Source organism: Odontesthes bonariensis, chromosome 3 (assembly GCF_027942865.1).
Source record: "Odontesthes bonariensis isolate fOdoBon6 chromosome 3, fOdoBon6.hap1, whole genome shotgun sequence".
Classification (NCBI taxonomy): domain Eukaryota; kingdom Metazoa; phylum Chordata; class Actinopteri; order Atheriniformes; family Atherinopsidae; genus Odontesthes; species Odontesthes bonariensis.
Window position 1 is genome coordinate 39,572,074 of NC_134508.1, and position 24,597 is coordinate 39,596,670.

At 38.6% G+C, this 24,597-nt stretch overlaps 3 protein-coding genes across 3 annotated transcripts; all 3 read right to left on the reverse strand.

The window, feature by feature from the left end:
• Positions 1-227: 227 nt before the first annotated feature.
• LOC142377563 (complement C1q subcomponent subunit C-like) lies at positions 228-6,809 on the reverse strand. Its single transcript, XM_075461803.1, has 7 exons — positions 6,608-6,809; positions 5,964-6,079; positions 5,811-5,873; positions 4,351-4,504; positions 3,797-3,937; positions 2,713-2,839; positions 228-1,080 (listed from the first exon to the last, which is right to left on the reverse strand). The coding sequence occupies exons 2-7, from the start codon at positions 6,067-6,069 to the stop codon at positions 946-948; spliced, it is 726 nt and encodes a 241-aa protein (XP_075317918.1). The 5' UTR covers positions 6,070-6,079; positions 6,608-6,809; the 3' UTR covers positions 228-945.
• A 9,916-nt stretch (positions 6,810-16,725) lies between these two features.
• LOC142377562 (complement C1q tumor necrosis factor-related protein 2-like) lies at positions 16,726-20,010 on the reverse strand. Its single transcript, XM_075461802.1, has 7 exons — positions 19,907-20,010; positions 19,187-19,369; positions 18,704-18,880; positions 18,423-18,499; positions 17,409-17,522; positions 17,173-17,259; positions 16,726-17,070 (listed from the first exon to the last, which is right to left on the reverse strand). The coding sequence occupies exons 2-7, from the start codon at positions 19,350-19,352 to the stop codon at positions 16,918-16,920; spliced, it is 774 nt and encodes a 257-aa protein (XP_075317917.1). The 5' UTR covers positions 19,353-19,369; positions 19,907-20,010; the 3' UTR covers positions 16,726-16,917.
• Positions 20,011-20,724: 714 nt separating this feature from the next.
• On the reverse strand, positions 20,725-23,461 carry LOC142377938 (zinc-binding protein A33-like). The gene is made up of 2 exons (XM_075462275.1): positions 23,303-23,461; positions 20,725-23,233 (listed from the first exon to the last, which is right to left on the reverse strand). Exon 2 carries the CDS (start codon positions 23,214-23,216, stop codon positions 21,807-21,809), a length of 1,410 nt encoding a protein of 469 aa, XP_075318390.1. The 5' UTR covers positions 23,217-23,233; positions 23,303-23,461; the 3' UTR covers positions 20,725-21,806.
• Positions 23,462-24,597: the final 1,136 nt, after the last annotated feature.

A 24,597-nucleotide genomic window follows, 5' to 3' on the forward strand; every position in this document is an offset into this window, starting at 1 on the left:
CATCAGTTCAGGTTCACATATGTGAACCTTAACTTTTCAGTCCATTTATTACCCACAAATGTTTGCAGGGTTATATTTCCTTAAATATTCATGTATTTTACTAATGAGAGTGCACAAAATCTGTTGAATATAAGTGTACATCATTGGGAAGGAGTTTTGAAGTAAAACTGTGAACTGTGAAACACCTCAAATTGGATTAAACCATGACACACACACACACACACATATTAACCATTGTTTACATTTTAATCAACCAAAAATGTTCAACTCTAACTCATGTTGTCATCGAGGTGAGCCAGAAGGAAAAATATTGCACAAAAAAAAAAATCTCATGCACATACATATAAACCTTTCTGGTTGTTTCTCAGCTCTTCATTTGAGTTTATTGGATCAAATACAGTCAACTAAAATGAAAAGTTATGTTTGAAATGTAAACGCCAAAAAGAGAGGAGTGACAATAAGTCTAAGTAATTTCTGCACTTGGTTATAATTACACAGTTTTATCATGCAAATACACTTAAAAATTATTTAAAACTGACTTATTTATTGCATTACACAAACTTATCAATGGGAACTCTTGAATTACAAGCAGCCAAAATCAAGTTTTTATTTACTTTTCTTAAAATAATGAAACCAACAAAGCAAATTAACTGAGTTTGAGAAACTGATTTAATAAATGGACATATCAAGTTGAGTTGAAGTTACAGATTATATACGTTTTTCTATTTAAGGACTCAGACTTTCATTTGACATGCAGGATTTGCAGCTAGTTAAAAAAAAATAAAGCAACTCAAAAGTTAATTGATGGCTTCACTGTTGTAGAGAGTTGTAGACAAAGGTAATATGAGGATGTATCAAATATTCACCTGTTGAAAGGCAAAAGAGTCAGCATCAAAGAAGGAAAGAGAGTATTCTACATGATTTTTCTGTTGCCCATCCTGTGGGTTACTGAGGGTGCAGCAGGAAGCCAGAGAAGATGCTGAAACCATTAGGCTTTCCCCTCATTCCTCTGTAGTCTTTAGTTTCCAGCCAAACCTCCTGATCTCTTGACAAGGAGACGGCCAAGCCTCCTGAAGTTACCTGAAAAAATGAAAAATGTATTGGTGCAGTCATTTCCACACTGCCTTTTTTGGTAATAACTTGGTAATAACATATTTTCATTCCCTATATTTTTACAACCGTTTACAACTGTGTAAAAACAAATAAAAACAGATGTCAATTATTTTTTAAATCTTATTAATTAATATTTAATTCACAACAGAACATAGAAAGCAGATTAAATATTCAAAGTGAATTTGATGGCGTCAACAAGTCTCAAAAAAAGAGACGGGGTCATGATTCTCACTGTGTAGCATCCCCTCTTCTTTTAACAACAGTCTGCAAACATGAGACCAGCTGCTGGACCATTGGGAGAGGAATGCTGCCCCATTCTTGTCTTATAGAGGATTCCACCTGCTCAGCAGTCCTGGGTCTTTTTTGTTGTATTTGAAATGTTTTCACTTGGTGAAAGGTGTGGACTGCAGGCAGGTCGGTCCAGCACCTGAACTCTTCTACTACGAAGCCATGATGTTGAAATGCAGTATGTGGTTTAACATTGTCCTGCTGAAATATGCAAGGCCTTCCCAGAAGATGTCATCTGGATTGGAGCATAGTTGCTCTAAAACCTGTATATACCTTTCTGCATTGATGGAGCATTTCCAGATGTGCAGGTTTCCAGTTCCATAGGCACTAATGCACCCCCATACCACCAGAGATGCGGGCTTTGAACTAAGTGCTAATAACAAGGTGGATGGTTCTTCTTTTCTGGAACCGTTTTCCACTTTCCTTCAGACCATTTTACATGAGCTTTGGTCCAGAGAAGACAGCAGTATTTCTTGATCGTGTTCACATACGGCTTCTTCTCTGCATGATAGAGCTTTACCCTGCATTTGTGGATGTTACGGTGAACTGTGTTCACAGACGATGATTTCTGGAAGTGTTCCTGAGCCCATGCAGTGATTTTCATGACAGAATCATGCCTGCCTTTAATGTAGTGAAGGGGCCTGAAGGTCATTGACATCCAATATTTTTTTTGCTGTGTCCCTGTCACAAGAGGTGCTTCCAGATTATCTGAATCTTTTGATGATGTTATGTACTGTATGTGATGGAATATTCAAAGTCCTCGTAATTTAACATTGAGGAACATTATTCTGAAATAGTTCCACAAATTGCTCAAACTCTGCTCATGTTTTATGTCTGAGAAACTCTGCCTCTCTAAGGTTCTCTTTTTTATACAAAGTCATGTTACTGAGCTGTTACAAATTACCCTGATTAGTTTCAACCTCTGGCTGTTTGTCTTTAGTACCACTCACTTTTCCAGGCTTTCAGATTTGAAAATCACTGCAGTCTGTTTGTATTTACATTTTATACATTTTATACAGCATCCCAACCTTTTTGGAATCATGGTTGTATTCGTAAAGGGACAAATTCAGCACAAATTAGCTGTACATCCCACAGTATTTTCTTCCATACCCTACATGGGACTTGCAGTACAGTACTGTGGCATACAGTGTATACAACCCAGGCAAATACAAGCAGAGCAGTAGAAGACAAACCACACAAACAATTGTACAACTAATAATGTGATAAAGCACCATATAGCAACCAGCCCTGATATTATTTAGCAGCTCAGCACTGTAATGATTGACCTGCAGTGTTGTGTCATGTTTGTACCTGTCTCCTGTTACGGCGATGATCACAGAATGATGTCAGCAGTGTGTTGTCAACCTTCAGCAGCACACAGAGTCTGTCGTCTAATGAAGCGTGAAACACAAAGTAATACATTCCTGGGACCCGACACCTGCAATAAAGCACACAAACTTCATCACACTTGTTCACTTAAAGGGGATCCCTTTATTTTTCTATCTGATTGGTCACCCTGATGGCACTGGAAAACTACAATGTTCTGATTTTATTTGGCATGCTGAGAAAGTGGTCGGGAATTGTTTTACTTTTAGTTACAATCGCTTCCAGCATGGCTTTTTGGTTCAGTCTAAAATATTCAGTGTGTCCTCTTCACCATGGCATCAAATATTAATGACTGTGTTGTCTCTGAGGTACAAACAAAATGACCACTGGTGTTGGTGCCCTGTTGCATCGTCTACAGAAAGCAAATTTTACAAGACTACACCAGATATGAGTCCTCAAGGTATCAGTTATGTCATATTACCTATAATGGAAAACGTTGCTGTTTAGGGCTTGGGTGTATGCATGTGAACTACTTAGTCAGGTTTATAGTGTGCTTGTGATTTGGTTTTAAATGCACTGTGTAAAAAACATTAGATATGTTAGATAATGATGCTGAAACACACCTTTTCATACTGATGCTACATCACTCTAACCATTTTCACACATGCATGGTACACCTGAAATGTTCTAGAGATGTCCCAGATTGGTGGCAAGTTAGAACACAAATATCCACAGCACTCGCTCCAGACTTCAAATGGAGATTTTCTACTTATTCCAGCATTAAAATCTGCTGAAGTAGGTAAGACAAAGTTAAGTTAAATTTACCAAGTGTGAGCATGCCAGTGGGTTTTACTGGAAACTTCCTGATTCTGAGATGCATTTTGATGCGGATGTAACAGAGCATCAGCTAAAGTTTGATTAATATCAGAAACATTTTACACAAAATACATAACTTTACATGAAATTTGATTTGTGCCTTTATATAGAAGCAAACTGCCAGCCACCAGAGTTTGGTGATCTGACACAGTGATGTCATCACCTTCTATGAGGAACCTGGTTGTTCCCTCACCTGAAGTGTCCTGTTTGTGTGTCATAGTCATTGTTGATGTTGGTGACAACTTTGGTGAATCTAATGACGCTGCCTTTGTCCGGGTAGTCGTTGGTTCCCCTGGCCACACTGAAGGCCGCCTGCTGCAGGACGCCAACAGCCCTGCAACCAAAAAAACAAAAGGAAAGTTCTGGTTCTGGAGTTGTGGAAGCATGGGTTAAATGTATGTTTTTCACAAGGCTACTTCAGAGTTTCCTCCTCTCTTTTATCGTCAGCATGAACCTTAACTTCTGAATTACTTTAACATATCAAACCAAGCAAGACACATTAATCTAAAACCTCATTCTTTTTAAAGCTTAATTTCGACATAGGGTCCTTCTATAAGGCACCTCGAAGCATAGATTAATTAAGACTTTGCCTTTTCCATTTCATGTACCAAACAAACTATCAGATAGTGTTTCTAATGTCCTATTTTCCTACTCAGGTTTTTATTTAGCTGTCTGTAATACAATTAAATCTCTCTGCTGCCCTCATTAAAGCATGCATGCTTTTCTCAGGAGGGCGTGATCACATACCCAGGTTCTCCTGGTTCTCCTGGAGGTCCGGTAAGTCCTGGGGTGCCTGACACCCCGGGATCCCCACTCTGACCTCGTTTACCATGGAATCCCATCAGGCCCGACTCCCCCTTCTTGCCCTTCTCATAACCGTGGCCGCCGGACCACGGCGCTCCTGAAAACAGCAACAACAACGTTTTGATCTTTGATCATTTAAGAAGAAATATCTCCAAAAAAACGATGCGTGATGCCTTTTACTGATTTGTGTCTTTCATCAGATTCATCCAGATTATTCCCAACTACAACATTACAAATTGCTCTACATGTGCCTTTGTGAAGCTGCTGCTGGCTCATGATAAATAGTTCAGAATGCAGCTGACACATTCTGAACAGTAACTAAGCGCCAGTCCCACAATAACCCTGTTCTTGCATCCCTTTGATAATTAAAACTTTCATACTTCATTTTTTGGCCTCACTCTGATCCTCAAATCTCAAATATCCATCACCTGCAAATCAAAGAATGTGGAATCATCTCCCCAGTAAATCAGATTTACATTTTACAGTTCATACATTCACTTAGTTTTTTTTCAAAGTGTCTTATAAGTGAGAAACACATTCAAGCTTCAGAGCAGCAAGGGTATACACTGAGTGCTAAATCTGTTTAGACAACAGAGTCGGTGTAGCTGAACGAAGAGAGAAGTGTGAGTAAGTGTAGGTTGGGAGATTTGTGATCGGAGGTTTTCTCGAGATAAGTCTTCAAACGTTTCTTGACAGAAGACAGCGATGCCTCTGCTCTGATAGTGTTTGGTGGTCACTGGGTGCACACCCCACAGTCACTCTGTAGGCAAGCTTCAATGACCTGATTTTGATTTGGGCAACTACTTTTAGTAAGTGGAGCTTAATAAGTTCAGCAGCATGCTCTGTTGTGTTCTGGATCATCTGTGTCTTGATTTTTCTAGTAAAGTGCACGCAGGTCACAGGGCACCTCTGACATGGATGGGTTGTGGCAGTAAAACAGCAGTACAGGAGGATCCTGACCATTTTAGTTGTTATAATACATGGAGAGCACTGGTGGTGTCATCAAACATATCAGGAAATTAGTTCTTATCTGTTCTGTTTCTGAAAATTCTGTTTGGAGATCTTTGACAATTTTATATGAGCGTTAACAACCAGCATTGCTCTGTCCAAAACAAAGTTACTGACACGTTTTTATCTACATAAAAAGAGGGAAAACCACACTCCTGTGTAGACATTTTCAAGACACATGTCTGATATAATTTCACCCTCAAAATCAGTTCAGAATGAAGATGAAGTATTTTGAAGTTGAAGTATTTTGATCTATTTTGATCTCTCCTCAGGGCCAATGAAAAGAAGGCCTGTAAGAGACTTTAAGTTCAACTTCTTGATCAATCAGCATGTCTGGAGCCAAGATGACCAACTCTGTGAGTGTGAATATATATCTGAGTGTGTCAGGTGGATACCTGGCTCTCCTTTCTGTCCTTTCTCGCCATCCCGACCGTCTTTCCCAGGAAGCCCAGGAATACCTGCGTAGAGGCACATAGATGTACAAAATTGAACAAAAACAGAGACACAAGCATCAACCTCTATAATTACGCACACATAAATACACACACCTGGTATCCCGGGCATCCCTGTGGCTGGACATGTATCCATGGCAACCAGCAATGGTATGGCCAATAAAAGCAGAGCTCCCATCACAAGAAAATGAGGGTGGAGCATGATGGAGAACCTGTAAAGAGTGGAGACAAGGAAATATAAGAGAGTTGAGATGGAAAATACACGAAAAGATGAAAAAATTTGAGAAATAAAGAGAATGAGAATGGAAGGAGGAAAAGTAAAGAAGAGGACAACAGGCAGAGGAGGAAATGAAAAGAAGGAAGTGGGATGAGATGAAGGACAGGGGGTGACAGGAGGGCAGGAAAGGGAGGTAGACAAGAAATGACAGGATGTTGGGAAATGGGTAGAGGACACAACAAAGAGAAATGGAGGGAGGAAAAAAGGTAGAAAAGAGAAGAAAAGCAAAATGAAAAGTACAATCAGGAGAGCAGGGGAAAAGAGAAGTGAATGGGAAACAAGAGGCAAGAGGAGATGGAATAATGAGAAATAAAACATGAGATTAATTTTTAATAAAACAAATTTAACTTCCTTATTTACTCTAAAGAGATAATTAAAAATGGCCAGCCACGAGATTATCTTAACAGAATCTTCTCTTTTCTAAGTAAATAAGTCATAAATTCAATAAATGTCTAAAACTCACCTGAGAGAGCTGACAGAGAAATTAAATCCACCACAGCGAGTTAAAAGCAAACTGAACAGCAGCGGCCGGACGAGGAAGATGACTCAAAGCCAAAGATTCACCAGTGATTCTCCTTCGGCGACAGTCTGCAGTTCTGCATTTCTGGGAGGTTACATACAGACGCAGGGAATCAGAGAACAGTGCAGTATAACAGCAATAACACCAGGAGCCACCGCTCCTCTGGTCTCCAGATATTTGCTCCACTGTTGTCCAACAACTACTAAAAATACGTGAATGAGTTTATTTCACCTCAGTCCCTCTTATACCGTGCTGACGCCCCCAATACACAATAAAGCACTAAATTAAAGCATTTATATGGATTTATTGGCCACTGAAAATACTTTCATCTCGTTGAGAAGCATTTGTTAAAAACCACAGTAATAATATGTCACTACATGAACGAGCCTTTAAATATGGAGCACTTGTTTTCAGTTGTTGACTTGAAATAAATGTGGAACATCACCAGCTTTATCGCTGCAGTTTTAATGAGTTGAATTCATGTCTGGCCTTTAGAATCCAACCCATTCTCTCTGTACACAACACAAAGGCTTTATCTATTCGTGTCCATGACTTGATTTTTCACAGTTTTTGCTATTATAAGGCATATTACATTACGTCAAACAAGCATTGCATCATATTTAACAGCTAACAAAGCCCACATTTGGAGGGTTGGGAGTGTTTGATGGGAGTCCAGGACCTCTATTTTAAACAGTTCAATCATGACAGGGTGTGTTGTTATGAAGAGCAGGTTTAAGTACTTCAACCTTCATAAGTATAAGTAATTCAGCAGTGATTAAAAGTGAAACTTTTCACACTTTTTTATTATTTCTGCATTACTATTAATGACAGCATGATTAGATTTCCCACACAAGTCCTGATAAAAAGAGATCAATTTAAGTCATTAGGTCAAAATTAATAAACCTGGTCATTTATAAAATGAGGGATATTATGCGTGTCACCAAATGTAAGCTAAAATAATACAGCAAATGCAATCATTTTAACCAAACCCATCCAGTCAACATGCTCACATGTCCAATACATTGTAGTTTCACAATCCAGGCTTAAAGCTGCAGTCTGCAACTCTTTTTCAAGCATAATGCCTGGAACTGTCCGGGGATTCTGAAAGTAGTACATTAAATACCCCAATACAAAAAAAAATGAGTTCTCTAGGTCCCCTATATGTCCCGCTAGGTCCCTCCAAAGCCAGCAGGTTTGTTTACAAAATTGCAGACCGGACCGGTAAAAGGTAACCAATCAGGTTACGAGCTGGGCTCTGCTGCCTGTCAATCACCGATTGTGCACGCGCGATACAAGGTAGGCTCGTCCCCACGCTTATTTATCTGGACTATTGAACTTCATTACGGGCTAGTCTACTTACTGTGTCTTCCATGATCGCAAATGACAGGTGAGTTGATGAATGAGGAGTCGTGTACGCGAATCTGGCGTGCACGTAGACGTGCACGAGTTCTCATGTGTTTTGATGGGGCGGGACAGGAAGTTGAATAACTTTTTATTTTTCGGTTAAAAAATAAGCATTTCTTGCATTTTGCGACTACGGAGGTCACCGTTTTCAACTTCAAGCGTTCTGATAGATCATGTAAACCCTTAAAATGCCAAAAATTAGGACTTTACGTATGACAACAACAAATCCTGCAGACTGCAGCTTTAATAATTGCAAGACTGCAATGTTTTGGTTGGCAGTTGTTTTGTTTTGGGTAGCATCAAGTCACATGACAAGAACCACAAACAATCAATATCTAACTGTGTAGTCAGAGAAAATGTATGGTTATCTAACCCAAACCATGTGTTTTTGAACTTCTAAACCCTAAATGCTGTGTGCACCTCTATGTGGGGCTGTAGTTGAGATTTTCTTTCTGTCTAATTTGTCTTTTCTTCTTTCTAGTGATTGACTGCATACTGACTGTCTCAGTGTCAATGAGTAAGACAAAGAATAACAAAGGATATTTACAACTAAGTGGGCAAGATCAGTGCAAAAAAGATTTAATCTGAGAAGTATTCAAGTTCACATTAAGAAGTAAATAGCATTCACAGTTTGAATTGAAATTGAAGCTTCCATAGTCCTCAGACATGTTGATCACCTAACCTATAACAGAAGGACAGAGGGACTGTAGGTCAGTTGGCAGTCAGCCAGTCTAACAGATGTGCAATAATACCTGTGGTGTGCAATAATCTTCCTTTAATAATTTTAATCTTACTTTATACTTAAATTTATATACATATTAGTATTTATTATTATCATCATTATCACTATTATTACTATTCTCATTACTATTACTAGTACACTAATATCATAACATTATTATTATCTTTATACGGGTGCTGGTGTTGGGTGTTTTCCAATGTTGTGTCATTTGTACATTTCTGTATGTAACAGTGCTGAGTGCGAGTGAGATGGAGATTTCAATTTCCCTGAGGGATCTATCTATCTATCTATCTATCTATCTATCTATCTATCTATCTATCTATCTATCTATCTATCTATCTATCTATCTATCTATCTATCTATCAGTCAATCAATCAACCAATCAATTGGTTCATTTGAATCTAGATTAGACTCCTGTAAAGCACACAACACTATTTATTGCAATATTTACACCATTTGAAGTCATTAAAAAAATCTTTGACCTCCAAACATAATCAGCTGTGCTCCTTTTCGTTAGCGATGTGTAACTATACTGATAATTGTCTCTCTCGGCCTCTTCTGCTCCGTCTGCTTGTGGTTTTTAAGGGTGAGAACATGCTTGTGCTGATCTGTTCATCACAGAGTAGAAGGTAAAGGTAAAGAGCAGCAGTGTTGCCATAGTTACTTTGAAACAGTAATCCGACTACTGACTACTGACTACTTCTTTAAAAAGTAACTTAGTTAAGTTACTGACTACTTGCTTTCAAAAGTAACTAAGTTAGATTACTTTTAGTTACTTTCAGCAGAGGCTGATCTCCCGCCCCTATAACATGAAAATGACTACCAGTTCTGCCAATACTCACTTTATTGACATGTATTTTAACCGGAACATCAAAAATAACACTGGCATTTGCAAACTTTTTCTTGAAATAGGCTTACATGTTTTTTAAATAAAAAAAAAATAAGACAGTCTTTCTTGACTTTACTTAAAATATAAAAAACCTCTTACGAAAAAAAGTAATACATAATACCTATATTGAACATCCCTTGAACCTGTAGTTGTCTAACATTAGAGCAGCAAGAAGTGGTTTTATGAAACAAAAACAGTATAAAAAAAAAATCAAAATACTCTTTCTTCACTTCATTTAACTGAAATACTTATTACAAATTAAATGCTTTTTTGACTTCATTAAATCTAACTTAAATACTTCTTATAAAAAATAAAGTAGCGTTTCTTGACTCAATTTAACATAAACACTTCTTTAAAAAAAACTACATACAATAGACATTCTTGCATCTATCCATATGAATTACGGTAACACTTAAGTTACATTGAACATATTAATGAACCTGTAGTTGTCCCGCATCAGAGCAGCAAGGAGTGGTTTTACAAAACATCAGTCATTCACTCGCAGCGATGCAGACAAACGGACGGTCATAACACGTAACCTGCTGATAATTATGGGCCCAAGCCAGTATGACAGTCAAGTTTTGACCGAAAAATGTCACGTTTATCTTGCTGTATCCACTCGTTGACCAATAAAAGTTTAAACAAACCTGATTGATCGTCAGACCCGTCGCTTTGCAGAAATGTTTGTATGCTAGTCGCCTACAACTGCAGCTGTTACTGGATTACCCAAAGCTACACCTGACTAAGTATACATAGATAAACATCCGTACACTCATTCAGATATCGTAGAAGATGTAATACAGTACGACGTTAACAAGTCATCTTTGAGTCATCAATTGCGACCAGGTAAGATAAACAGCTAGCTAGCCCTCTCCATAGCACTGCCTGAAACGTAGGCTATATGTTATAAAGTTAGCACGAATAGCTAAACCTATCAACTATCGTCTGTGACGGGCACTGATGAAAACTGTGGCTTAGATTGGTGTATTTATTTAAAATGATTAGGGAAAGTGAGTAAAATGTAACAAATGATATCGCTGGTGTTTAACATTTTAGTGGGACAGATCATGTAAAATAAGAGTGACTTCAGGCGAACCCCGCTCCCGTCGCGGACACTGATATAACTCATAAGAAAACAAAATTATCCCAAATTATTTCAATACAAATGTATGGTTGTAATAATCGTGAATATATGTTGACAAAAGTCAAATATATGTTCCCCTGAAATGCAGAAATAGTAACGCACGATGTTTTAGATAAGTAACTTCAATCTGACTACTAGTTTTGAAATAGTAGTTGCGTTAGACTACTCGTTACTGAAAAAAGTAGTCCGACTACAGTAACGCGTTACTAATTAACGCGTTACCGGCATCACTGAAGAGCAGACAATTTGTTCTTGTTGTCGTCCTCTCAGATGTGATTCGAAAACTCTGAGGGTTCAAGTGTCATGTTATGAAAAAATTTTGAATTAAAATGCACTGCTGTCGCTGCACGGTGGTGTGGTGGTTAGCACTGATGCCTCACAGCAAGAGGGTTCTGGGTTCGGTCCCTGCCTGGGGCCTTTCTGAGTGGAGTTTGCATGTTCTCCCTGTGTATGTGTGGGTTCTCTCCGGGTACTCCAGCTTCCTCCCTGTTAGGATGGGCATGTAGCGGCTGGATACGCAAGGTAGGAGGCTTGAGGCAGAGGTAGTGATGAACCAACCAGGTGTTTTATTCACCAACATTTACATCAGACAGACTTTGACATAGACACATACTGCGGGCCAAGAGCACTGTGGTCCTAGCAGCATATACTAGCAACAGGGAAACTCTCTCGCGTGTGGTACAACTGGCAGCCTTATATCCTACTCTGGCTCTACCAACCAAACCCCTAGGGGATTCCTGCTCCTCCCATTACATATCCCCATAAGAACAACACACAAAAACCTTAAAATACATTTACCCTCTATTATAAAATCAATCAATTATACTTCCTAGCATGTCTAAAACCATAGTACTAAATCTAAAAAGACTTTCCCTAACTGATTCTGGTGCACTCCCCCTTACACCAATCAGCACATGGCATGACCTGGAACCTTCAAATGCTGCAGACCGAATGTAGGGACTCTTTTGCCCGAGCACCCTGGAGAGGAGACAGGTGAGTGACTTTACACATATATTTCAATTACCAGACAGCATAGTCACAGTTTATCACATCCTTTAGCTAAATGTATACTTATCACAGAGCATTCAGGCTACTAACGAACTGGATGTTTCCCCTTTACAGGCCTGGTCCCCCCTCATTCCCCGCTGAGGGCAACACAGGACCTGCACACCACATGTTGTCAATACACACATTCAATAAAACATGTGACAATTTGCCTGGTTATTTAACATATTACTCATGTGACCTCCAAGACCAAAAGTCAGTAATGAACATTACCTTCATTACACTCCCACTGTCCAAAAACATGCATGTTAGGTTAATTGGTGTCTCTAAAAATTGTCCCTCGGAGTGTGTGTGTGGTTGTTTGTCTCTGTTTGGCCCTGTGATGGACGGGCGACCTGTCCAGGCTGTATCCTGCCTCTTGCCCGATGACCACTGAGATAGGCTCCAGCCCCCCCTGCAGCCCAACAGTTGGATTAAGTGGGTTTAGAAAATGGATGGATGGATGCACTACTGTCCTTTTATGCTGAAGTTGGGAATTAGCTTTTTTCATAAGCAAGAATCTATCTAACCTGTTCTAAAGATATGGGCCCGTTGTGTAAAAGGTTAGGCGTACAATACAATTGCAAGTACAAAATAGAAGTTACAGTAACCGTAGGGAAAAATAGAATATAACATGTATACATGGGGGTTGTAACTACTGAAAAAGTGCAATGTGCATATATAAAAGTCAGTGCGATTGTGACAGTCTTTGGATGAGTGTGTCCTCTGATATGTGTCGTGTTTTTGTACAGTCAGAATATACCCTGTAGTGAAACGAACAATGCTGTCTTCAGCAGAGAGCTGAGGTCAGATGTGTTGGAGCTGTTCAAAACAGCAAAATAAGTAATAGCCGAAATAGAAATGTGAAAAGACTGTGGAAAAGAAAATGCAGGTTGCAATTTGAACCAGATATCCCACCCGCCAAGGCGTTTTACACCACCAACCAACCCATGCTTCTACCTTACATGGAGCTCAATAGCGGCGCCTGTTGACATCATTACATTAACATCGCCAATGTTGTCACAGCAGTTCGAGAGGAGCTGTTTGGCTTCAGAGAAATGAGGAAGGAAAATGTAGCTATTGTGAAATTTTGGAGGTTTCACAGTGTTTTTTTCTGTGGACCAAACTACAAAAATAACAATCTGTCATGAAATTTGTTCCAGTAATTGTTGTCTTGTACATCAACTGATCAGACTGACGCTTGTTCAGGAGCCATTTGTGAGCAGCTCCAGTTGTAGGAACTGTAAAAGTATTTGGTTAAGGTTTGGGAAAAAAAATCATTAAGGCGTTAAAATACACATTGAAATGTATTTTATTGAAGGGAAATGTTTGTTTGCAACTGTTGTGTTTACAGCCTGGAAGACCCAACATGTCCAAAACTGAAGCTTTAAGGGTACAGAGTGTGTTCAAAATTCAAAGTTCACATCCTGACAATCCATCAGTATGTAACGATTGGTGGGTGGATGTAATGACATAAACTGCTCACTTAAAGTACTTCCACAATGTTTCTGTGGGATTGAGGTAAGGATTTTAACTTGAACAATTAAAAAACATTAACTTTAATCATATTTGATAGCTCATGTCTTGATAAATGTATTCAGAATTATTTCATATTATTCAGAATTCCTTATTTTATCAGTGTGTCCCGGCCCAGATGAAGCAAAACAGGCCCAAACCATGGCGGTGCCACCACCATGTTTCACTGCTGGAGAGTTTTCCATCCTACAAATCTTCAAATATGGGCTAAAAACCTACTTATTTAGGATTGCTTTTAATACCCAGTAGTATGATGACACTTTTATCTTATTTTATCTTATTTGTTTTTGTTGTATTTTATTGCTTTCACTGTTCTTTTATTGTTTTTATTTGTTTTTACTTATTCTTCTCTTTATTTATTACCTGCTGTAAAGCACTTTGGTACATCGTAAGGATTGTCTGTAAAGGGCTGTATAAATAAAATACATTTACATTTACATTTACAAACACTTTAGGTCAAATCCAAAATATTTTGTTTTGATCTCATTCGGCCACCTTCTGGTCCGTCCACATGATCGCTGTCATGATGTGAGAGGTTTTAAGTTGCATAGTTGTTATTTTGGATTCCTTGATGGAATAATTCATCCCTCACTGAGGGAGGGTTTTTTGTTTTTCTACCACTCTTTGGAGGGGTACTCCTGAATAAGTTAAGTGAGTTCAGACATTATTGTATTACTCATGTAGATACACACAATTACTCCTCTGCATTTAACCCATCCAGGTTGGCACTTGTTGAACGCACACATGCACAGGGTCACACACTCATGGAGACAGATGCCATACACTGGAGCAATGGGCAGCCAATCACAGCGCATGGGGGGTATGGTGCCTTGCTCAAGGGCACCTTGGCCGTGGCAAGGAGGTGGACTGCCACCCCTCCAGCTGTCAGTTCACCAATCTTTGAGCAGTGAGAGTGGGAATCGAGCTGCCAACCTTCAGGTTATTGGACAACCCACTGAGCCATGGCCGCCCCAATCTACTCCATTCATACATGAACTCTTTTCCAACTTTTCCAAATTTAATCTCTACATGCCACACTACACCTTATGTGTTGTGAATGTAGGACTGATAGATTCCTGCTCTGTGAATAACACAGGACACTCACTCATTTAACCATTAAATAAACTACTAAGTCCTACAGGTTTGCATCAGTCCTCTCAACCAAACTAATTTTTCTGACTGCTTTGTGGTAAATGTTATGTTGGATTTGATCACATTCATGCTGAAAAAGAGAACTTTCTAGATTAATCATAAATTTTCCATCTCCACTGTAATGGCAGAAAGAGTTCAGCTGAGGATATTCTCAAGTGGCAAAGGTTAACCAAAAAGAAGAAGCACAAAAATCAAACATGTTTCACTTCTCTATCCTCCCTTTAGCTGGGTCACACGAAACTTCTCCATGTCATGAAGTGATAGATTTTACAGCTGTGATGGAGGGATGAACATTTGAAAGTGGTTCCTGCATAGACAACATTTTCATTTTCATGTCAGCGCATCCAGTGCAAAGATAACTCACGGACAAAATATATCACATTTCATTTTTCAGAAATCATAAGCAGTTGTTTATTTGGAGGGAGAATGTCTTCTTTGAGTGTTTTGTTTTCTGTTTGTTTGTGAATTAAGGTCAACGCTAAAGTTGGTTTACTGATAATAAATCAGGTTCTTGCGCTTGTAAATGCTAAATTCATGGCTAACAGTAATTGGGTTTCCTTTTACTAGTGAAGCAAATATGAAACCATTTTAAAAATCTGAAAAAATCTGAATCAAACACATTTCAATAGACTGGTTCAAAGGGAACAAACTAAGCTGTTTAGTGATAACACTAAACTAAATATGTGTATAGCGGGTGGCGGTATGGGATACGTTGTTTGTGGTTATAAATCAGTAAAAGAAGTAGTTGTCTTAACTTGATGAGGTAGAAAAAAAGTCAACAAACACTGTGATGGACATCCACAAGAGGAAAAGGGAGAGAGCTCTTCTTCAGGATTTACTTTAATTTAACTTCTGTGAATATCTGGGAAGATGCCGGTCAGAACGTGAGTTTACTGTTTGCACGCTCAGAACGGAAACAGCATGTGAGTAATGTCAATTCAATCTTTGCTTGTTGTATTTAATAAAATTATTCCCATCCCCTCTAAAGTGCATCAAATAAACAAAAAATGCATAAATAAAACACCTCAAATGACTATTTATCTATTTATTTATGGTGTGCATTAGTGAAAATCTTTAAAATTTTTACTGTCCATTCACCCTAAATTTTTCACAGCTCAATGTGAATCAAAAACCAAATTTGAAATCTGACTAATATCAATAAAGGAATCGTAATCATTTTTATAGCACTTGGTGATTGTGGGGAGAAAAAACTGGATCAGAACCAGGCTCAGAGAAGGCATCTGTTGACCATTTGTGGTGAAGTGAGAACACAGAAAGAAAAGATGCCACTTTGTTTAGAAATAATATAAATGTTACAGCTGTGGGCTGCTGCAGAGCCTGCTGTTTGTACTGAATGCAAATGTGGGTTTTATTTCTATTTATTTAGTCTTTCATGCAGAATTATAGTGTTTGAGTGCTGATTTGGTATTGAATCATGGCCTTTCCTGCCCTCCAGACTGCCCACTCTTCTGTTAATTTCTAGCTCTGACCGGTTGGACCAGTGTTCCTGCTCTTGTTTGAACCTGGAACAGCTGCTTAGGGCTTCATCAGCTTTTTAACCACATTCCAACTGTTGATTGACGGCTGTGATTCAGGTATAATTACACAAAAACATGGGTATTTTTTCCAATTTTTCCTCCTCCATTTCCAAACAAAACAAAACAAAAATACTTTTTTTCTTTTGCCAAACATCACCATTTACACAAAAATCCACATGAAAAAAACAGACACATGTGGCATGATGGTATACATGTAACTTTAGTTCTTGCTATTCTTCAGGCTATCCCTCCAATTCAAGGTCGTATGGTCCATAAACCACAGCATTTGCATTGGGTTCTGTCTGTTTGATATTGTCTGTTTGTTTAAGAGCAAACGTAGAGTTTGCAGGGTTAGCTAACTTCGCTAATAATGTCACTAACATGTAAGTAAGCATAGGGGATGTCGGCACATATTATCATGGCGCACCATTGCATGTTGCTAGCTAAAACCCCCAGTTTTCCAGTCCACACATTAACGTTACACACAAATAAAATTCAGCTTTGTACTAAAACGTCATAAGAACATAAACAATGGCAAAAGGTTTGAGATTATGAAAGCTACAATTGCATCAATGACTACATAAATTAATTTTACCAAACATACAGCACCCATACTAAAAGATCATCTTTAATTCCAGAGTCAGCATTCAGTGAATGTTTACAGGAGTCAGTATGAAGTCAACAAATCAGTACAAATCCAAAACATACAAATATCAGGGTAACGTGAAACAGTGATTGTTTTTCAGAAATTACATCTGATATCAGAGATTTGAAAGCATTGCAGAATGAGTGTACAGTTTAACTTTATTCTTGAGTTAAGAAGAGCAGGAAGCCATTGAAGATGATCTGCTTGGCTTGGGTGTCTCGTGGATCAGCATCTGACTGCGTGTCCTTAACTGACTCGAGCCAAACCTTCTGTCCTGCTGTCAGCTGTAAGAGCGCGCCACCTGACAGCACCTGAAACCAAATGCAGTTAATGATATCAAGGCATCATATCGCTTTCAAACAGTGGCGCTGATTGGCCTTTTAAGCAATCACAAAAGCCTCTCAGACACTGACCTGTTCAACAGGCCTTCCCTTGTGATAATCACAGAATCCCAGCTTGTCATTCATAGAGTCACTGGCTATAGCCAGGCACATGCTGACCTACAAACATACATCCCAACAATAAAACAGAACTGAAGCGGATGGTTACAGATCCAAAACAAGCTTAAATTTTTAGGTAGAGAGTAGTTGAACATATACTGGTGTCAAACATCTACACTAAAGAAGTGCAGCAGACTGGGATGTATTACCTTGGCAACAGAGTGGAAGGTGAAATAATAAACACCAGATACTCTGCAGATGAATTCACCTGTGTTCTTGAAATCACCGGGGTTGTTGACCACAATATTCTGGAACGTTATTTTCTGATGGAACCACAGTGACACAAACAAGCATGAATGAGCTTACATCACTGTATGTTTCAATATCTTATGTGTATAGGTAAAATGCACATATACAAATATACATTTCCATATGCTTGTATATGTAAATACATTACAATAACAATCCTCCACCTGACAGATAACCGCATTTGTAAATAATGTGTTATATTACATTTCTATTCATACGTATATATTTTACTTCAGTTGTCTTTAATAATAATGTTTTTTTACTGTTTTTTAATAATTTTTTTGTTATACTTTCCACGTTTATAATATCCAGTACTGTGTGCAATTCTTTACTCTTTTGCTTTTTGAAATTTCCCCTTATGTGAAGAATAAATGTTTATTTTATCGTATCGTATCGTATCGCATCTTATCTTGTCGTATCTTATCTTATCTTATTGTATCGTATCTTATTGCATCTTATCTTATTGTATCTTATCTTATTGTATCATATCTTATTGCATCTTATCTTATTGTATCTTATCTTATTGTATCATATCTTATTGCATCGTATCTTATTGCATCTTATCTTATCGTATCTTATCTCATCGTATCTTATCTTATTGCATCTTATCTTATCATATTGAATCTTATTTTATCGTATCTTATCTTATTGTACCTTATCTTATTATATGGTATGGTATGGTATCTTACTGCATCTTATCTTAATGTATCTTATCTTGTCATATCGTATCTTATCTTATTGTATCTTATCTTATCTTATTGTATCTTCTCTTATCTTATCATATCTTATTGCATCTTATTATATGGTATCTTATCTTATCGTATTGTATCTTATCTATTATCTTTACATGATGAATATGAGCATTGGACATTCAAAAAAGGTTGGGTTTCAGGTCTAGAAACGTTTGATTGAACCTGGCCGTAGGAAGGATATCTGGTATCAGTCCGAATCACAGAGAAGGCCGATTGGTCCTGACTAGTGGAAGCTTTTCCTGTTGAAATAAACAGAGACGTGATGAGATTTTTGCTTTTGCCCAATGTTATTGTCTTGAGTGTATGGTCAGTCTTTAGCAGATAAACACTCCTAGGTTTAAGGTAAACTGAGATAAATCTCTGCTTTGTTGTGTGTTCTGTCAGACATCTAAACCTTTATGTTAGCATGAGGGTTATGTGGTAGACTGTAATGTTGTGTTTACCTTGGCTGATACTTTTCCCATCTGGACCGGGGGGACCGGTCATACCAGGGAGACCAGCCGCGCCCAAATCACCACGGAAACCTTTAGGACCCATCGGCCCTTGTGCACCTTGACTCCCCATTTCGCCCTTTAGCTTCACCAGGGCACTTGGATCCACCGGGCCATTGGGCTTCTCGGCTGAAGACAAGGACCACACTGATTAAACTGATTTACCTGCAAAAACATGCTGTTAACACAAAATAAACTGACAAGTTGCCACAATTTAGTCTAGTTTTAGTCTATATTCACTATCCCTTTGCTCAGTTTTTTTGTTCCACACCAACTTCAGAGAGCCAAACCTAACACACATGATTCTGCATCATCATGTCTGCTATTTGGTGTTTGGTCTTCAGTGCATTTTAACCGTCTCACACAAGCGGAATTTGAATATAAATCTGCAGAATGATACATCTGCTCTGAGACATAAGTGAAGGAGGATGTTACCTGGCTCTCCTTTCTGTCCCTTATCCCCAGACCATCCGTCTCTACCAGGCGCTCCAATCGCTCCTGCATGGCCGTCCGATCCTTTGCAGCCCACGTCACTTTGGACAGTTGACAGCAACAAGGCCACGCCCACCAGGACCTCCAGGCCATAACAATAACTCCCCATGGTCCAAAAGTTAACAACTAATGATGTCGAATACAAAAAATGATGATAGTGATGATGATAATATAAGATTAATCCAATAAAAAGATAAGAAACTATGTGGGATATTGAAAATATTTGTTCTTTGTATTTTGATAATCAACATACAATTACCCTCCATGTAGGGTAACACTGCTAACACAGAATATATAAAACTATTCTTTGAACTTAGTCCTGTCTGATTAACAGAAATCACCTAAGTAAATCAAAGACGACATACGTGTACTTCATTACAGTTTTGCTATATTGTGCCGTAAAAGAACAAAAGCTAAAGATGATTTATGAACTTTCCATCTGCATTAAATCTTTACAAGCTGTTCTAAAATGTAAAAAGTAATTAGAAGAAAATAAAAAATTCTATTCAATAATGAAAAAGTTGTTCAATTATCTAATTTCTTTAAAAAATACAACTCGCAAAGGTGCTGCAGATAGATGATCAAAGACTGAGATTATTATCTGTAACATTCCAGTTTTTCTGTCATCAATCTTCTAAAATCAGGAGAGAAAATCTCACTCACCGCTGGAGTCTTTTGACGTGTGGACTTGCAATGAAAGGACGAGATTTCCTTCTTATTAGACTTACAAGACATGCTGACTTATTCAGACATAAACACACACACACACACACACACACGCACACACACACACACACACACACACACACACACACACACACACACACACTGTACACATTTAGAAAGGAAATGAAACCTAATGTCATGACAGGAAGGCTGATCATCCAGAGCGGTTAGTTTATGATCTGAGTCCAGCCTCACAAAGATGTTTTAGGTCTCTCCTGTTGGCCAACTCTGAACTTCTCTGTTTGATTAGTCTAATCTAAATTGTTAACCCAGTTTAATCCACAGGCTAAATCATAACTGACACTTCTACAGTAACAATAAGAAACACCTGATGAAGAAAAAAAGATGTGGGTCAAAATTTTAAAACTATCCAGAGACTGACTTTGAGGCTGCTGTTGACAATAATTGTTTTTGATCTTTTTTAGTTTTCTAGTAAGAGGTCCTTGTATATAGGTAATTTTTCCATTACCAGTGTTGGTTTCTTGGTAAATCATGATTGATTGATAAATCTTGGTAAATCATGATTGATCTGATTGTGACTGACTGTCACAATCAGATCTAAAATCTCTAACTGATTTTAGGTCTGCTTTCATGCTTTAAAGCTTTACACATATTACTTTTCATGTTCTGACTTCTTGCAAATGTCTTAATAATAACTGTATGATCAAACTCATGGTTGCTCAAAGTTTAAAACATGAAACAGAGACATGAACATGTCTAACTTGTGATGAATTTATTGACTTGAGTAACAGCAACAATGTAATAAAAAATAACCCACCACAGATTAAAAACTGTTAAAAGTACTTAATTAAAAGCAGTATGTGTGGTAATACGTGCTTCAGCAAAGAAATGAGTGTTTTGCTAAAATCTCACTGCAAAAATTTTAGTTTGGGACATTTTATTTTTCCATAAAGAAAGGTGGGGAGAAAATCCCATTCTATCCTGTTCTATCAAACTAAATGAACCCCTGACAACAAAACTGACGAACATGCAAACCACAAACAGACTGTGATCCTTCTATGTCTCGGGGGGTTTACAGTAAGACTTTAAATAGAATAGTTTTGCTGACCTCATGTGGTCATTGATGCAATGACTGTATACAAAGATACTGCACAACATACAAAGCTCAGCATAAAACATAAATGAACATACATTATTGTTGAATTATATGAAATGAAAGAAAATATTTTCTTTTTTTATCGTGCATGATGAAAAAGCTGGTTTCTGAACCAGCTTCTATCTTTCCTGTCTGTGTTTTCAGTGTTGACCTAAATGTGCCATGAAATTTCATCACAGTGACTGCTGTGCCTGTACTGCTCTGTTGGTAAGGTACAGAGGCAAAATGCAGGACCACAGTTAATGAAACTAAGGTTCTCAGAACTGAATCGTATGCGTATGCGTATGCGTAAATAAGAGAATTAGTGTGGTAGATTATTGTTTTTTTTTACAACAATAACACATAATATCTGTGTGAAAAGGGCTAATAATTGATCTAACAGCTAAACTTTTCTTAAAACAAATATTATTCAACCAATATTTACCAGCCAGGCATAACAGGAAATTAATTGAAAAATTGATCTCAAGTCAAATTAAATCAGTCAACATTTCCACCAACTCTAGAGATAAAAATAAGTCACTATATATTGTTAGAAGATATATCTGTAAAGAAGAAGCTGATCATTGTTTTAATTGGAAATCACTGTTGGTACTGGCTACAGGAGCAAAGTTTGAACCTACAGAGGTACTGGGTATTTGAAAAAACAAAAAACATTTATATTTAGGCAAATATCAAGCAAGTATGCATGGAGATAAAAGCAGATATCTTGACCTGAAATGATCAGGGATTCAGATTAAGCTGCTCTACTGTTACAGATACTTTCTTTGGTAATATCTTTAGTTGCTTTAGTATCTTATTGCTAAAGTATGGAAACAGCTTCTCAGTGAAATTGTGGGTGAAAGTGTGTATATGTGTGTCAGAATCAGGATCAGAGAAGGACAGTTTTCCCTTATCATAGTCCAGATGAACTCTGATCCTCCTCAACATCTTCACTTGGAGAACAATGCGTGGATCTGAAGGGGTTGCAGCTGCATACGTTCCATCAGATAACCCTATTCGCCACAATCCAGACTGTATGTCTCCCTTCCTTTGGGCAGACTCTGCTGCCACCCCCACGACCCAGCCCACGTTGTCTCCAACTTCGACATCCCAGCTGTGAGTCCCAGAGTTAAAGCCCTCAGAACCCAGAACCATAAGACAAAGGTCAAGCCTCTCTTGGTTGTCAGGAAGTTTCTGTTTCTCCTCACGTCTCACGCTGGTCAGATCGTCAGACAGGATGAACTCTGAATGAGCTGTGTTTGGATCCACAATGACAGGAGAGTAGGAGACCATCTCTTTCATCTTGCTCCAGATGTTAAAGGTCAGGTTGCCCACATGTTTGGCCACATCCATCAGAGCTCCTGAGACCAGTTCTGGATCATCCAGCAGGAGGCGCTGCTGAGCTCCTTTTACTGCAGCCTTGTAGTTCTGCAGGAACGAGACATCTGCAGAGCTCAGCTCCTTCTCTGTAGCCCTGATTATTTCTGAAATGGATGCAATGTTTCTGCTCAGCACTTCAGTCTTCTTCCTAATTTTTTTACTTTTTTGCTTTTCCTCGTCTCTCAGAGCAGCGATTTTGGCCTCCTCCACCTTTTGTAGAAACTGGTGAAATCTGGTGAATTCATCATTAATTTGCCTCTCTGTATGTCTTGTCTGGACCTTAATGTGGTTTGCTGTTTGATCACAGTTTCCTTTAACTTTTTCCAAGAGTTTCAGTTTCTCCCGTAAGGGCTTCAGGTAATTCTGGAGCTCCTCCTTGTGAGCCTGTGCAGCTTCATCGACAGGTCTAAATCTGTGGTTGTTGTGTGCTTTTGAATCTCGACAGATGAGACACACGGGCTGCTGATGATCCAGACAGAAGAGTTTGAGTTTCTCAGAGTGCAGACTGCAGAGAGGCTCAGATCGTGCAGAGACTGACATCTGATCTTTCTCCCGTATGAAATCCTCACACAGGTTTTTCAGTGCTAAACTAACAGGTGGATCACTCAGAGGTCTTTCCTTACAAACTGGACACTCATTTATTTGTTTTTCCCTCCACCAGGCCTGCACGCAGCCTTTGCAGAAGCTGTGACTGCACGACAGAACAACCGGATCTTTAAAGATGTCATGGCAGATGGAGCACGACAGATTCCTCTCTGAACTGGAAGCCATCTTCTCTTTAAGTGAAGCTAGAAACACGAGGCAGAACGTTATATCAGGAAGCCACCGTGCAGACCAAGTTCTCTCTGTTACTCTACCTCTTGATTCGGTTGTGAAGATTATTTCATAGTAAATCCCTCAGAGCTCTTCTCTTCCAGTGAGCTGTGAACTTGGATTTCCATGTTTGTGTCTGATGATATCAGAGGTGGAGCTTAGGGGGATCATTATATATTTCAGTTTCGTTTTAAAAGAGAACCTGTTTAAACACAGGTTGCCAGACTGTTTGGAGATTGACTCATTGTGTCAACATAACTTTCATGGGAGGCGCACAGAGAAAACATGACAAGTTTTGTCTTGCAAGCTATTTGTGTCACTGTAAATGGAAAATTACCCATTCACACCAATGGTCTGAGTGGCATCTGAAAAAAAAAGGATGGGGGTAGGATAAAGATAAAACTGATAAAAGCATGACTGCTGAGTCACGCCAACAGGCAATGATTCTTCCATAACAATAGCAGTCTGTGTCCAAACATGACTGTAACACAATCCTAAAAAAGTGCTGTCGCTATGAGCAGATAAACAAGTGCAAAACTGGAAATTTATGCAAAAAAAGTGCATTATTTTAGCATTATTCTTTCGTCATGTATGGAGAGAAAATCTAACCTGTTGAAACCTGTTTGCAGTTCCACCTGTATCCACTGTACTGTTGCAGTTTATCTGTAGGCTCTGTTGGATTAGGTAATGAAGTACAAAGAACCAGTCAGAAACAATCATTTTAAGAAACTTAACAGGGAGCTTCTCAATGTGATGTATCAGTTTACCTGACAGGTTGAAAAACAGAAGTATATACTGTATTTTTTTTAGCTCACATGCATCAAGTGACAAAAAACAGACTCACAATGCAAAATATATAGTTGTACCGATGAATCTGGGACCCTAGATTCAGCTTTACAGAGCTTATCAAAGAGCATCAGCTCATTGTTTAACTGAACAGTTGCAACTTTATTATATTAGTTCCTTCTTCAGTCTTATTGCACCATTTACTGTTACAGCCGTGCTTTTTCTCTGGAAAAACTGTACTACAAAGTGTCTTTGTGGTTTTGTTTGCAGCTCTGTGACACACAAGACACATACTGTGACTCAGTGGTTAGAGTGGGTCGTCCAAAAACCAGAAGGTTGTCGGTTCGATTCCCACTCTCGCTGCTCAAAAAGATTGGTGGACTGACAGCATGAAGGAGTCCATCTCCTTGCCACACCTGAGGTGCCCTTGAGCAAGGCACTCTACCCCCATGCTCCCCGGGCGCTGTGAATGCCCACCGCTCCAGTGTATGTGCTTGTGTGTGTTCAACAGGTGCCAACGTCAATGGGTTAAATGTGGAGGACAAATTTCGTG